At 38.1% G+C, this 17,280-nt stretch overlaps 1 protein-coding gene across 3 annotated transcripts in view; it reads left to right on the forward strand.

Moving 5' to 3' along the window:
• The window catches only part of kirrel3a (kirre like nephrin family adhesion molecule 3a), a 111,641-nt gene extending 108,576 nt beyond the window's left edge, over positions 1-3,065 (forward strand). For 2 of the 3 annotated variants that reach the window (XM_057321812.1, XM_057321811.1), the window contains exon 16: positions 1,233-3,065. In XM_057321812.1, the coding sequence (XP_057177795.1) occupies positions 1,233-1,697 (465 nt within the window). In that variant the 3' untranslated portion in view covers positions 1,698-3,065. The remainder of the gene's footprint in view (positions 1-1,232) is intronic. The other variant, XM_057321813.1, reaches the window with a different exon arrangement.
• Positions 3,066-17,280: the final 14,215 nt, after the last annotated feature.

Genomic DNA, 17,280 nt, shown 5'->3' on the forward strand with positions numbered 1-17,280 from the left:
TGACTGTTTCACACCGCTAAAGCATGTAATCTTCTTAGTGTGGGACACTTATCAGTCTGTTCCCTAATTTCCATGTCACGCTGTCTATAATTAGTGTGAGCTGAACTTGACCTTGGCTTTTTGAGCTTTCAGATACGTGAGGATAAAATCACAGTTTTTGTCTGTCAGCTTTGCATTAGAAGCAGAAAGACAAAGTATATGGTTGTCCTGTGAAAAAGTGCTGATAGCCGTTCGGCAAAACGGTTTGTTGTGGGTCTAGATAAACAGAATAACTGGATGACAAACGCTTTATTAAAACATGAAGAAAATATCCAGAAACTCTGAGAGATTTACTTGATGTTATCTACACTGCATTAAACAAATTTCTCACGTTTATATTTCTCTTGTTTTCATCTAACATCTAAAAATTCTAAAATCAAGAGATATTAAATATCGTTTTCTAAAAGAAAATATAAAAATCATTTGCTAAAACTAGCAAAAATATCTGCTAAAGGGGTAAGAAAAAACATAGTGGTGAAACTCCACATTTCCATTCTTAATTCAGAATTTTTACTGCAAAACAGAACAAAATTACTTAGTAAGAAAGTATTATTTTATAATGTATTATTATTATTACAATATGTATTTTATCATTAAATAATGCTATCAGTAATGTTATATTTAGTTTATTTTGTTATTCCTCTTTTTTGACACTTTCACAAATGGCATTTCTAATCTTTGAAACTGTGATTATACATATCATGATACGCTTTCAGATGTAAATATTTCTTAAGAAAATTAAGTATTAAAACTTAAGCAAAAATCAAGCCTGTTCATTTTTAGTAATGTATTTTCACAGTTCACAGTCGGGGTGTCACAATATACCAGTATTGACAATGACCATGATGTTTTTTTGTAGTGGGCTAATTTTACACATACTGTATCGTAATATCGTAAACTATTCAGCACCCGCTCAAAGTTCTGCCTCAAGAGTAACAATGGTTACAAACTCTCTCTCTGCCCTCTTAAATTTCACCGATGGCATCATTTCTTTTCTTTTTTTTATATTTCGATTAATACTGTGATAGCATCATTATCGCGGAATCTGTTGGCAAGGATAACCGTGTAGTGTAAAAAAAGATGATATCGTGACAGCCCTATTTCACAGTTATGTTTTGTCAAATATGAATGCTCAGAATGTTGTTTTGTTTCCAAAAATAATACAATTTCCATTTTTGTCTTATTCCTCAAAGGATCCGACCAACGGATACTACAGCGTCAACACCTTCAAGGAACAGCAGACCCCCACCCTATCTCTGACAGCCAATCAGAACGCAGAGGTCCGAAACCCCGGCACGGCCACCCTCGGAAAGCACCGCGTCCCCACCGGCATGTCTTACACCAACATCTACAGCACGCTGGGCGCCGGGCCCAACCGCCTCTACGACTACAGCCAACGCTTCGTGCTGGGCATGGGGAGCAGCTCCATCGAGCTGTGCGAGCGCGAGTTCCAGAGGGGATCGCTCAGCGACTCCAGCTCCTTCCAGGACACGCAGTGCGACAGCAGCGTCAGCAGCTACAGCAAGCAGGACGGATACGTGCAGTTCGACAAAGCCAGCAAAGCGTCCGCCTCCTCTTCGTCTCACTACTCGCAGTCGTCCTCTCAGAACTCGGACCTGACTCGACCGCTGCAGAAACGAATGCAGACGCACGTTTAATCCCGACGAACACTTGAGGTGAGTCGCACGTGCTTCACGCGTCATTGGTGATCCGTTTCCTCCGAAGACCGAGAGAATTCAAGCATTCAGCTTGGACGACGGCAACATCTCAACACAATGCACCCTCGCTCCGTTTTTCTGTATATTTTGAAGTAGCGTGTTTTTTAGATAAGTCTCACGTTCTTTGTGAAAAAAGGAACAATTTTGGATGGTTCATAACATGACAATCAGGAGTCCAACCACACAATTGCCGTCGACTATCACAGTGAACTGATGGAATTTGTCGTGGGCCCCAGACGCTCTCCGGGATCCAGCTCCTGGCATTCAGATACGGGACAAACTTTGGCCATCTTGTGGTTCTTCAGCGGTGGCCGGAAGCACAATAGTGTCTGTTTAACGCCAACTTGCGGTGTTTCTCTGCTGATGAACCGATCTCAATGAGAATTATCCTCTGGAGGTCACTGTAATATATACTTCACTTGTGTGCACTAAACAGTTTTTTCTTAATGACATCGCTTACGTGGTCTCGTCTTGACGCTTTTTTATTTTTTATGCGTTGCGAGTGTGTGGTAAAAAGCACACACAGCCAAACTGCATGTGTGGAGAGTTCTTTATGAGCTTTGCTAACATGGACAGCATCGTGTTTACATGCCAGAGGCCAGAATGTAGATCTAGATACGTCGTTTTCTTTCCTAAAGTCTTATTTAACACATTAAATGTGAGCTGATCGTTCCAACGCTTTGTTGTTAATAAATGTACGTACATCCGTACGTACGTGCTGTGAATTCAAATGTTACGTTGTTACTTTTTTTTTACAGTATATAACTCCAACAACGTGTTGTTGTGTTTCGACACATCTGCTCAAATCCCACATTGTCGTTGGGAATTCATATTTCTGTTGTCAAGTTTATTTTAAGGCTGCCATATGTTTTAAGCTCACTGTTTTAAGTAAGCTTCTCTTTCCCGCAGCCGTTGGAAGGTCTGCCGTTTACACGGTTTAATGGATGCAGGAAGTCTGAGCCTGCGGAGCGTTCCGAGCGAGACTGGCGCATCAGAGCAATTACATTGATCAAATAATCATGATTACAAAATAAGTGTTGAATAAAACAGTGTGGAAAAGAGCTTCTGTGGTCATTACAGACGAGACTCTGTCTCTGTTCCCTCCATCCGATGCTTTTTAAAGGGAAGGTGGGAGTTGCTGTCGCATCAGATGATGTTAACACCAGGATCTCAAATGCACTCACTAACCATATTATTTATGATTTAAAGGGACAGGTCACCCAAAACTGAAAAATCCTGTCCTCAGCCTTGTGTCGTTTCGATCCAGTGAGAGTCTCATCCGCAGAACACAAATGGAGATAATTGAATGTACATCCGGTTGGATGGATTCATGCAATGGCGGTACATTATGGCTCACTTTAACGCTTAATAAAGCACACAAGAGTGTCAGCAAGAAAATGCGTGCCGCATGCAGATTATTTTCAACGTTGGGATTGTACATTCTACACCTCAGACTATTCTGCAAAAAAACGATGCTTTATGATGCCATAGAACAACCATTTTTGGCCAAATGGTTCCATAAAGGACCTTTAACACCTCTGTTTTACAAAAGGTTCTTTAGACTATAAAAATGAAAGAAAGAAATAAGAACTTTAGACTGAACGGTTCTTTCGGAAACCAAGTTTCTTCTATGGCAATTCTGTGAAGAACCTTTATTTTCAGATGTGTGTGTGTGTTTTGTTTCAGCACGCTTCACAACAGAGAAGTTATTGGTAACAAATAAAAGTGCAAGTTGAAGTTTATGGTAAATTGTTCAAACATTTGGATTAGGGCTGCATAACGATTAATCGTGACTAATCGTTTGCAGAATAAAAGTTTTTGTTTACATAATATATGTTGGTGTACTGTGTGTGATAATTATGTATTTATAAATACACACACATGGATGCATGATTTTAAGAAAAAATATATTTAATATTTATATATAATATAAATTATATATATAAATATAAAACATCAAAAGTTACATATTTCTTAATTATATACAGTACATGCATGTACGTGTATTTATATATATATATATAATTATCATACGCAGTACACCAACATATATTATGTAAACAAAAACGTTTATTCTGCAAACGATTAGTCGCGATTAATCGTTATGCAGCCCTAATTTGGATGTTTGTTTTGTTTTAACCAAAACCTTATAATGTTTTGTCAAACATTAGTCAAAAAGCAAGAGCTGTAGCTCAATTATAAACCATTATTATAAGCTTCCCGTTGTGAATTGTGTTAAAGGGATAGTTCACCCCAAAATAAAATTTCATCATTTACTCATCCGCTTGTCATATCAAACCTGTATGACCTTCTTTCTTTCACAGAACACAAAAGAAGATGTTTTGAAGAATATTGGTAACCAAACAACAGCCGTTTTTGTGTCCATACAATAGAAGTCAACGGGTGCCGCCGTTGTTTGGGTCTTCGCACTCTTTAAAATGTCTTTGAGTAAATGAATTTGATCATTTTTGGGTAAACTATCCCTTTAAGATGGTTTAAACCATAAGAAGCTGCGTTTGCATTTTTGATATGAGCAGATTATGAAAGTTCCTGTGTTTATACTGTACATCAATACATATTCAATGCAAATGCACATATTAAAAGTACAGCAGCAAACACTGTCCATGGAGGAAAGGGTTCAAATGTTCATGAAATTACAACGTTGACGCACATAAAGCATTCAAATACTATTACATTGGTCTATTTAAGAACATAACATCTCTTATTAAAATCGGATTTTCTGAAGAAACCGTCCTTGAGTAACACAGCAGAGATTCTAAATTGAGGAAACACAGGCCAGCTCTTATATTATCGTGCCTGCGATAGCATTGGTGATATTTCACCATCCCTCCAAACATCTTTATACAAATGAGTCCCGCTGTGGGTTTAATCCATCATCTTGGCTTTTAAAGGTTGGCCCGACCACGACGGATCCATCTTCAAACTAAATGGACTTCAAAGGGATGATCTTACTTGCGGTACAGAGCGCTGGTGTCTGCAATGGATTAAATTACAGTCCCTGTTGCTTCCGGCTTTGTCATCTTAATCGAAAGTCGAGTCACACACTTGGTAAGTGCAGCTATTTGGAAAAGCCTTGCTCAGCACTTTCTTCCGACGCTCGAGTCGTATGGAGGCCTGAGTGCTGGAACGGAATTCGCCTATCTGTTGCGACCGGCGCAGAGTAAATTACTTCACCACTTTTAGGATGCGTGTATTGATTCTGCGCTGGAGCAGAAGTGACGGCTGCTTAATGCTTTGCTTTGCTTTAGACCAAACCACGCTAGCTTTATCGCCGGTTCCCACTTTGGGCCTCTGGTGTGGACTCGGGCGCGTTACGACTGCACGAGCGCGCAATTCTGAGCGCTCGAGATGATAAAGCGCGCGGCAGATAGTGAGATGTTTATGTAAATTGAGATGAAAGCACGCACATTTATACCCCTCCAAACGTTGTGAAACTGATGAGCACGCGGCGAGCCCCGGAAATATGACATATGAAGCCCTAAATAAACGCCATCATTCCTCATCGCGCGCTCTCAAGAAACACCTGCAGCAAAATGATTCAAGCCTCTGAATGCATGATGAAACATCTCTCCAAACCCGAGTTTCATCCAGACGCCCGCCGCGTGAGACGGATATCTGCACTCTGTTGCCCTGAACGGAGGAAAAACGATCATGAAACTTGTGATTTATTGTACGTCTGTTTTTTCGTCTTCAAAACGATATTAAAGATTAACTACAGAATGAGATTTTTTCTCGGTGTAATGAACCGACGACTGTCATTTAGACTCGACTGCTGTTCAGCAACAGCACAAAGTAATTAGAAGCACAAACAAAAACTATTAAAAATAATAAATGCTAAATTGCTCTTTTATTTACTACGTTTTATTTTTTTGCTGTGCTTATGGCAACAGAAAGTGGCACTTGGAGACGAAGCTTGGTACACTTTGACGTTACAGACTTGAAGGGATAGTTCACCCAAAAATGAAAATGACGTATTCGCCCGTTTCAAGTATCTTTCGTAATGCAGAACACAAAAGAAGATATTTTGAAGAACGTTGGTAACTGAACAACAGCAGTACGCATTGACTTGCATTGGTTTTGCGCATACAATAGAAGTGAATGAGTACCGTTGTTCGATACCAACATTCTTCAAAATATCTTCTTTTGTGTCCTGCAGAAGAAAGACAGTCGTACAGGTTTGAAATGACAAGAGGGAGTAAATGATGACTGAACTATCACTTTAAATCACTATGTTTGTTTAAATATAAGAGCACTTATGTCAGACAAATTATTTTCAACCTAAAATTAATTTATGAAATGTAGGCTTAACGCAATATTGAAAAACAATAAATAATTTTAACATAATTTGCTCAACTCCATTGTAAAAAAGATTGCTATGTCCAGCCTTTGGCTTAAAAACCTGCCTGTTTACTGCAGCCTCTTGAGGTTGATGATCATCATTATTTTGGAAAGGTTGAGCATCTCTTTGTGAAAAGTGTCAATTCTCTGAGGAAAAAGAAATGATAGGAGCCTTTCGTTCCGATGATTTTAGGTGCAGACGCATCACATGGCAGCAGAATAAGGTGATTTCTTCAAGATCATCAATCTGGTAAACTGCTGTGAATGAGGTTACGGGACCTCTGAGCCTCTGATGGCGCTGGAGCTGTCAAACCACAATGCTTGACTTTCCTGCTTAACCTTTTTGAGAGCTGGGCAAACAGAAACATTGTGGAGGTCTCAGGGCACCGGGGTAGAAAGAGATGTATCAGGCGACATTGGATTTTGACTCGGTTCATTCATCATTTTCTTTGGAGGGATTAGGTAACAGGTGATGGCGCTTTCTTTATAAGTAGGTGTACATTCAGAGAAGAAGAAATGCAAGTAATGCACAAAAATGGACTGTGTGTATGTGCATGGTAGGAAGAGTTTCTATGTGCATATGTTTACGATGGCTGATGATGACTTATTGCATTTGCCAATTTACCGTTTCCCACAATGTACTGCGCTCAATTTAAGCTGTTTACAGTTAATTCCAGTTCCTGTTATGGAAGCTGCTATTTCAACATATGTTTTGGCATCTGATATTACAATTGCATAAGTTATTTTTACCAAAAATAAAAAATGCTGATGAGGTTACATGAAGTTTCGTTATACTGCCTATTAAACAGCATGCATTAAACAAAGTATTCAGGTTTTATTAAATTTGGGTTCTGTTACGAAAATAGATTTCAGATAGATAGATTTCATTTGGCTGGTGTACATTTGTAAGACTGTTTAATATTAAAAAATAACTGCATGCTTGAAACTTTGCAATATGCAACAAAAAATATTTCATTCATTATTCCGTGCCTACAGAAAATGAGTGTACTGTGCACAAGAAAGTATGCAACTATAAATCTTTCATAAAGTATATTCATAAAAATGTCTATACAGTGCACAGTAGAAATGGCAGTATGTGCCCTAGATGCTTGTCAAAACTGGTTTATAAAATGCGGCCATGTCATACTGTTATGATTTGCGTCGGTAAAACAGAAGAGCGGATCCGTGTGCAGGTAGAAAGTCTCTTTAATTGAATCCATGGGTAAGGTAAATCCAAGGAAACATAAAGACACGATAATACAAGAACAAGGCTTAACATAAACGGCCACGAGTGAATCCAAACACAAACCAAACATGTGCATTAACAACGATCGACAAAAGACACTTGAAACAGCCGGGTTGAAATACAATGGATAACAACAGGAAACACCTGAGACTAATGAACACACAACCAATGAGAAACAGAACTACAACGGACTAAAAACTAAACAGAAGACAGGAACTGATGCATACAAACTAAAAGAACGGGAAGACACAGGCATGGGATCATTACACATGCACAGAAAGGGAAAGGCAAACACGGGCTAATGATTTTACCCCTGCCTGCCCCGCCGGGATATTTGGAATGATGGACGCGCTCAGTATTGCTTTAACTATTTGCTTTTCATAATTAATATCAGAGCTGGTTGAACTAGTCGATGGCAAACTAACTTCTGACATTTTTCTCTCGGGTCTCCGGGGGTCTTTCACAAATCCATGCACGTGTCAATTTTCTTTTTCAGCTCCCATTGTTCTCTCTGTTGACCTGAAGAATCACAAATATCCTCCTCCTGTGCTAGATTACTCATCAATGACTCATTGGTTTCGGCACAAAGCATATTTCGTGGATAGATCATTACTCACAGATAATGACCATAATGATACACAGATGTTCTTAAAAACTCAATTTTTAACCGGTTTCTTGGCTGAAGAACTTCATTGAACAAGCTTTTGAATGAGTTTTGATCTGACGTCTTTTCAGAGAATTGAAAATGCTACATTTTACTGACTTGTTTTGAACAAAGAAAAAAATACATTTTCAATTTTCCTTTACACTTACTCCTGCTCTCCCAACCTAAGATCTACATTATAAATACATTAGTGTGGGTTTAGCCAACGTTCTTCCAGTGTAATGTTTCATTGAGGTGTTAATCTTCTCACATGTGAACCAGTACATCGATTGTGAAAAATTTAAAAGTTTTATTTAAATGAACCGTCCTCAATAGCCCTCCTTGCAAAACTGCCGTGCCAAGCATAAATCTTCCAAACCGCGCCTGTATAATTTATAAGATTTAAATTCAAATGTTCTTTCCCTTGAGACAAACTTAACGCCAGCATCCGAGTTGCAGTGTTATACAGTATTATTAAACAATGCTCCACAAATGTCAACAGAAAAAAAGAGAAATAAAAACAAAGGTAGTTTCCAGAGCTTACACAAACAAACCCTCTTCCCCTCTGAACCCTTGCTTCATCTCCTCCAATGAAAACTGATGAACTGTGAATCTCTTTCTCTCTCTCTCTCTCTCCTGATGAGCTCACGGCGTGATACCTGCTCACTATCCAAACGCTCACAATTATCATCTGTAATTAATTGTCATTTGTATTATGCACATGAGGACGGTCCAATAATTGTTCATGGTTGCACAATCACAGACTAATTAGGCCGACTTGATCAGCATTGCTAAAAAGGAGAGAGAGATCTTAAGTATGTTTTTGTCTTCACCTTCGAGACTTCATTGTACTCGTACTAACAAACTGAGCAATAATGTAACAAACTAGCTCAAGTTTTGTGACGGAAATAAGGTTGTTGCTCAATGCAAAAGCAATGCAACTTTCCATTTTTTTGTTGGCTATATTTTATTTGATATTTCATTATTTTGTAAAAGCCAGAGTCTTGTTGTGCAATCCATGCGTTAAATGCATTAATTTTTAGCATGCTTTAGATCAGGGGTTTTCAAACTGGTATCCAGGTATCCCCAAGGGCCTTCAAGAGGTTGCAAGCAGTCCCTAGAAAATTTCAGAGAAAAAAGACCAAACAAAAAGTCTTACTGTAGTTCCTCTTTCCTGCACTCAAGGTGAAATATAATACAATACAAATACATTTGAATGGAAAATGTTTCTTTTGAAGGTTAGTCATCCATGTAGCCAAGTAGCAACTACAGTAAAGTTTGGAAACGATTTTATTTATAACATCACATTTACTATTTATCAAAGCTTGAATGTTTCTTTATATATACAAATTGATAAATGGAAATGCTTTTTACAAAGGGGGCCCATCACAAAAGGTTCATCTTATTTGGGGGTCCTTGGCATCATAAAGTTTGAAAACCCCTGCTTTAGATTTTCCTCGGAAGCCTCCAAAAATCTGACAATGAAAAAATTAAGCATTAAATATATCTATGAAATAATGATCTGCGAATTTAAACTGAAAATGTGAAAATATGCATGCATTATTTTCACATTTTCAGTTTAAATTCGCAGCTTGAACTATAATTATATTATAATTTATAATTATAAATTGTTGCAAAATCATACTATCTTAATGCCCCTAGATTGTTTTTTTAGCATGCTTCCCTGTGGTTTCTCTGGGTTTCAATAAAAATAAAACGGATAGTCTTCCTTCAACAAACAATGTCATCTTAATTTAGAACTGGTGTTCATCCTTAACCTATACCGTATGAACAAAGAAATAGCATCCGTGACATAAACACAAAGTTCTGGCTAGATAAAAACCTAATATTCAATGCAAAGAGTGAAATTTACAACAGCTTATGCATGCAGAGAAATACAATGGCCTTTAGATACACAGGACTCAAAGGTCTCAATTGCATTTTGACGTGGCCTCTGATTTTGCTGACCCGGGGATCAGCCGAGCTCTGATTGCCTATTTTATGTCCTACATAAATTATAAGCCATTGAGAAAGCACACAAGCAAACGTTCCATCAACAGCTGTTATTGACGCCGGCCACTTCGCAACTAGACTTAAATATAAATCACAGTGTGCATATTGACATTTGGAAAATGCCGGCTCGGGCTGTACCCAGCCACGCGCGGGTGGCATACATAGATCGGCTCGCGCTAATCTACTTCTACAGAAAGCCACTGCGACGTGTTTCGTTTCAGCCGGGGGATTTACATGGATTCATTTAGATGTTGTCAGAGTGAAACAGAGATGTCAATGACCACACAGATTAAAGACTGGCATTTCCCCGCGTGATAAAAACAGAACATCAAGTCTTTGAAAGATCCTCTATCACGCTGACTTTTAAAAATCTCCTAAATAAAAGGGTTCAACCTTCATAATTCCCCATTGATTTAGGTGGCGCTTACTCTGCGCCGGTGGGTTTTGGAAAGTTTTAATTAAACGAAAGGGTATGGAGCCTTTTAAAATGAAGGTTTAACTTTTAAAAGGTGGAGTGTCTCAGAATGAGGAATACGTTCAGGGGTTAAACTTATTTAATGGCCTGAGGTGAATTTCCTCATTGTCTGCCAAGATGAACTTTTGGCTTCGTTCTGAAGTGTTTGAAAAGGTAATTATCCAGGCGGCCAGCGACTAATGTCACTGCTACAAGTGCTACAGCATTTCTGAACCCGCTCATGAAAGTCTGTTTCAGAATTGATATTTAGTCAGATATTTGGGTTAAATGAGTCATATTGGTACACCACGGCTGCAGATTGATGACTGCAATTTGGAGTCATTGTTAAAAATATCCAATATAATTGCGACCAGAGTTCTGATCATTCACATTCAATTAGGTTGTTTCATTGATTCATGATTCATTCTGAGCAGTGAAGAAGTGATTCACTTAAGAGTGATTCGTTTGAGTCATAACTCATGAGTGTTTTTTGAGACATTTATCATATTCTTTTTGTTGTTGTTTGGGAATTCGTTTGATTTACTCATACAAAAGAACCAGTTCAAAAGACCTTGACATTACTTTTGTGTCGTGATTTGTGTTATGTAGATGTTTGTTGCTTTTGAATAAAAATTGATTACATAAAAATGAAAACAAAATTCATTTTGTGCATGTGTGTGACAGGATTTGGTTTAGGTCTGTGTATGTATTCCCATGCAAAAAAGAAATGTATACAAGTGCTATTAGTATACTTCTTTTAAACCAAAAAAATACACTGTACTTGATTTATATTGACTAAAAAGTATATTCTTACTCATTTGTACTTTTAGGTTTACCAAATATATTACTGGTGTGTAGTTGTGTTTACTTTTGAGTGAGTAGCCTATTAAATACTTTTTAGTTTTTTTTGTTCACTTTTAGATTATTCAAAGTATACTTCGAAGTGTATTTTCATAACCTAAAAAATGTGCTAAGTTTTGAACCAGTAAACTATTAGTATACCTATAAGTTCACTAGTAGTATAGTTGCAGTAGTTTTAAGTTAGCTGTGTAGCAAGTTACACTTAAAGCATACTTAAAAGTTTATATAAACTAAAAAGGTTGGCCAATTTAGTCCCATGGGAATAGTAATGGAAATAGTACACTTACACGTATACTAGTGCATTGATTTTAGCATACTTATAGTATATAGATATACTATACAAAAGATTTTATATCTATATAAAATACTTAAATACTCTAAACGTAACCATGAAGTATGCTTATTTTTGTGAGGGCATTTGTTCAATTTGGTTAAAAAAGGGTAAAATTGTAAATTATTGTGTATTTTTAGACTCTGGGTGTATAATGGCCGAAGTGTACGCCTGGCAACTAGAAGGTTTCTGGTTAGATGACCATATGGAGAAAGCAATAAGCCATCATCATTGAGCAAAGCACTTAACCTTGGGTAACTTCAGATGTGTTTTGTAATGCAGAATGTATGTGAATTGCATGTGCAGAATAAATGAAAAATGTGTTAAATGAAGCGGAGAGTAATTCACTTTTAACTCGTAAACTGAAAGCGTAATTAAATTAACTGAAACAAGCAAAGAATTTAGTGAATGTCAGTTGCTCGACTTTGTCGGAAACCTGCAGAGATTCCAACAGGCACAGATTCCATATGCACCCACTTATGATGACTTATCATTATATATTCCACGCTGTAGGGCAGCTGAAGGCAACATTTTTCCAGGAAAATAGCGTTTTACATTAACATTCATAGCATGAAATCTTCCGTGAATGGTTTGTTCTCTAATGAAAAATGCAGAAAATACTGAGGTGTACTTGAAGTCAAAGATTAAAAAGATGGAGTTGTTCAATCAATGGTATCATAGATCTCTTCTGGTTTAAACAGCCCAGAATATGTTTTGGATAACAACCAATGTTCAGAATGTATCCAGAATGAAGTACAAAAATGTTTTTTTTCTGTCTTCAGAAAATGTTCACTAAGATTTCACATATAGGGCACTAAACAATTTATCAGATCGAATTTTCCCTTTTCCCGGAACCCAAGTGACCCAGCTCAGGTAGAGATGAAAACCACACACCTACATCTTCTGTTACGCTCACACCGCTGGGAGGAAAGTTTCTTTCTTACTTTCCGAAACATCACATACATGAACCCATATCACAGTGCATGGGTACATGTTTGTTTTCTGCATTAAGTACATTTGGTTTCCCCTCCAATAAAAAATGATCATTTCCATTCAGGCGATGGCAGTCAATGAAACTACACAAATATTTCTGCGCCGGTATTCTGAAATGTGCACATTTCCTGAGATGCCCTGCCCTCACCCCAGGGGCACCGATCGCAGCGGACGGGCATGGGATGAGTGATAAGACGCCAGGCGTGATTTGACCTTAAGCTTTGTGTTGGCAAGCTTTAAAAAACAAAAAAGAGAGTGTGACATGATCTCTTGATCTCTCGCTCTGTTTCAGTTCGGGAAAATAACACACCGTTTTTAGGATTCTCAGCACACGGGAGATTTACTCCGTTTGAATAGAAAGCAGTGCGTCAGTTTGTATGGATGAATAATCATAATGGGGTTTAAAGTCTGTTTACTTTTAAAGACCCATTAAAATTTGCGGCTTTTAGTCGATGTCTGTTAGTTTGGGTCCATCAAAATCTCAATTTTTAAAAGTTGAAAAATTAACTTTCTTAAAGGTCCAGTGTATGAAATTTAGCGGCATCTAGAGGTGAGGTTGCAAATTGCAACCAACAGCTCACTCCACCCCTCCCTATCGAAGCACTACAGTGACTGACACAAAACTATAATGCCGTGATGTTTTCGCTTCTTTGCCGGAGGAGATAACTTATTTACGAAATGCTCTGTAGAGCAGTTTGTCCATTTAGGGCTACTGTAGAAACAACATGGTGAATTCCATGCAAGGGGACCCGCGGTGTATGTAGATAGAAATAGCTCATTCTAAGGTGATAAAAACATAACGCTTCATTATGTAAGGTCTTTATACACCTCGGTTTTGTATATTATAGTGCATTTCTGTCAATAGATACTCCAAAAAATGACACACTGGACCTTTAAGTTAACATATGTGTCTGTTTTTATTTCTTCAGGATTTTCAAGTAAAACAAAGCTGACGCAAATGAAACAAATATGAATTAAGCCTATTGAGCAATGAAAGAGCAATTCCAGGAAAATGGACATATTGATGCCATCACCAGCTCATCAACATCCTATACAAACGTTTGACCAATGAAATGCTCTCAAATAAAAGTGCCCCAATCATAGTTTGGCAGTGTTTATTTAACAAAAAATGTCACAAGACAAACTTGTTTTTACTAAATATATAGACCTATTCATCAGCACAGGGAAAATAATTGCATGCATATAAAACCGTTTTCTGACATCTTTAAAAGTCTTTACATAATAGTATTTTTGTTTTGCTAAGACAGAGAGGAGATTAATTAAACCTGTCAGTCAATGTTAATGAATGCTTGTGGGAGTCTGCCACTAAATGGCAATCACAGATTAATAGGTTGCAATACAAACACAGTTGATAAACTTCCACTTTCCAGAAGTGTGATGAAATCTAGAAGCAAACGTGCATCTCACGGTGTGAATGCAGAAAGCATCACCGTTTCTCAGAACAATTGCATTTACATTTTACATTTATTCATTTGGAAGACCCTTTTATGCCACGGTGCATTAAGGTGATCTGGTTGATCCCATGACCTCGCAAAAACTGAAAACATGCCATTATCGCACCGGGAAAACTTTTAAGGTTTTTTGTTCAAAATGGTTTTTAAAATGAAAAACCTGCCATCATTTACTCACCCTCAGGTTGTTTCAAACCTGTATACATTTATTTGTTCCAATGAACACAGAGAAAGATATTTGGAAGAATGTTAGCAATTTTCAGTTCTGGGACATCTTACACTAAAAAAAATTGTGTTTTTTGTTCTGTTGAACACATAATGAGATATTTTGAAGAATTTAGGAAAACAAAGAGTTCTCGGGCACCTTTGACTACCATTTAATTCTTCCTACTAATTTGATAGTCAGTGATGTCCCAGAACTGAAAACTAGTAACATTCTTCCAACTATCTTTCTCTGTTTTCATCGGACCAAAGTAATTTATACAGGTATGAAATTACATAAGGGTGAGTAAATGATGACAGAATTTTCATTTTTGGTTGAACTATCCCTTTAAAGATTGACAAAGGCAGGCTCCGACCTATTTGCTCATGCTAGTCACACACTGCTTGAAAAACGTTTTTTTTCACTCCCATGTTGTTCCAAACCTATGACCTTCTTTCATGACCAGAACTCGTCGCTATTCACTTTCATTGCGTGCAAACTGTAAACATTGTATGAACTTCCAAGTGTCTGAAAACTGACTCAGACGTACATTCAACGTCTAAACAACCTTTAAAAACAACATGGCACATGCACATGATTCAGGACATACACAAACTGCAATTATATCACACAGTAAAGGGCCAGACAGCAGACGCTCTAAAAATCAATCATTTCGGATAGTTTTTTACAGTTTTAATAGGTTCCTGTGACCTTACACCTGGTACTCTTTGAAGCAGAAAGCACTCCGGACGTGTGCCTGTCGATTTTCCGATTTTAGAAATACGTCTTTGGCCACATCATCCGGGTCAACGGAGGCTCCGTCTGAAAGTTCTGAAATGAGAACTTCAGGTATTTATCCGCTAGGAAAGATATGCCTTTATAATAAATGTCTCCATGGTATTGATAAACGCCTCAGCTGTTTGTGACAGTGACAGTTTGCGGGTGAGCTGGATGATATCGGACGCCCGGGCCGCATTAGTCTGTCCACTTTATGGCTGCGGCGAGCGGTTCCTTCTTATCTGGCGAGAGTTCAGAAGTGACGGATGCATTAGGACATGCACTGGTAGCTTTCAAGAGCTTAAATCCATTTGCTGGATTATCACTTTGAGCCCATGCGTGATGATATGGCTCAACCCGAAACATCTTCCAAGGATGTCGAGCACACACGCGGGGTCATTTCTCAACGCGACTGCTGCGGCCCTCTTTCAAAAATGAACCTGATTGGTTGCGTTTTACTTTACGACTATTACATTTACTAATCTGATGCAACCGATTTCAACCTCGTTCAATGGGAGTTTAAAGATATCGACTCCCATGCGCTCACCACCGCCTCGAAGGGATTTGAAATATGGCTTTTGCGGCTTTCCAGGAAGAAAACAATATTCCTCTGACTTAAAAGCGACTCGGGTTACTGTATGGCGCAAATCTGTTTAGAATCTATTTGAGGTATCCCAAAAGGTGTTTACACAGTGTTGAAATGTGAGCGCACTACTTTATGCACATTAAGGTTCTGCAATTGAATAAATGAAGTCAATATAAAGAGGGTGGAGGGGCTATCTAGCCCTGACCTCAGGTTACTCTGAGTTTCATCATTTTTTTCTGTTCCCTTGCGTGAATTTGCCTGTGTGACTGTTCAGATGTTTGCACGAGACAGAGAGAGAGAGAGAGAGAGAGAGAGAGAGAGAGAGAGAGAGAGAGAGTTCTATATTCGATTGATTTTCTTATTTTTACAATTGTATTAATTCTTATATTACTTTTTATATTGGTCTTATATACTATTGCTGATTTTAAAATGTGTTTTCGTCTGTATGTATATTTAAAGTTTTTATGCTTTGACGATAGACTTTATATCATGCCAGTAAAGCTTGAGACAGACTGTGTGTGCGTGTGCGTGTGTGTGCGTGCGTGCGCGCGTGCGTGCGTGCGCGCGTGCGTGTGTGTGTGTGTGTGTGTGTGAGAGAGAGAGAGAGAGAGAGAGAGAGAGAGAGAGAGCAATAACAGAGGATCATGTCTTCTCATGCACTTTCCCATGTTGCATTACTTCAGTGCCATCCGTCGGTGAGGCAGGCGATCGCCGGCGCAATTACAATCTACTAATTATCCTTCTGTCTTTACTATGTACAGTCATCAGTGAAGAGTACAAGCAACATCTCCAGCCTAATTCTCTCTTACTCTCTATTGAGCTGTGGAGAGCCCTTATTTCCCGTCAGACTGCGGTTTGATCACAGCTCGCAGGGTGACTCGAGCCATTAAATTCTTATCTGTGTCACGGCTGAAATATGATGTTTACGGTGCTGTCCTGCTATTAGTGTTCAAATTCAGATCTCATATCCACTCATCCAGGTTCCGACGACACCGCAGAATGGATTAGGTGACGAGGCCACTTGATTTGAACACGAAATCTGTACAACACATGATGTACACCAGACATTAAGAAAAACATTACGTTTAATTATTAGAGACCGTGAATGTATATGAAGGAATATTTTCCACTGTGATTCAAATGTGAGATCATTAAATAGTACAGTAGATTAAACCATTCGGCCCTAAACTTTGGACCTTTCGATTTGCAGACTTTAAATAATGTAGTTATCCGCGGACGTGCTTTTACTGTCAATGCTTACAGTCAGTGATGGCCCATGTGCGCCATTTCCTGTCCAGAACGTGTTACTGCATCCAGCTGGTGTGTACACACATTTAGATTAAAAAAGCTTTATTGGCAGGATGAAATAGTTTCTATTGCCAAAGCTCTATAACAATCATACTCATACACAAACTTTAATGAATGTCCTTGGCTTTAAACTTTAGGAAGTGTAAGTAATTGCATTTGCTGCTCCAATGCACTTAAAACTTGTTTTAAAATGTAATAAATAAAGCTTATATTATTAACTGTGATAAAACAACACTTAATATATATATATATATATATATACTATAATATACATATAA

This window comes from Triplophysa rosa, linkage group LG22, assembly GCF_024868665.1.
Source record: "Triplophysa rosa linkage group LG22, Trosa_1v2, whole genome shotgun sequence".
In the NCBI taxonomy this organism is placed as follows: domain Eukaryota; kingdom Metazoa; phylum Chordata; class Actinopteri; order Cypriniformes; family Nemacheilidae; genus Triplophysa; species Triplophysa rosa.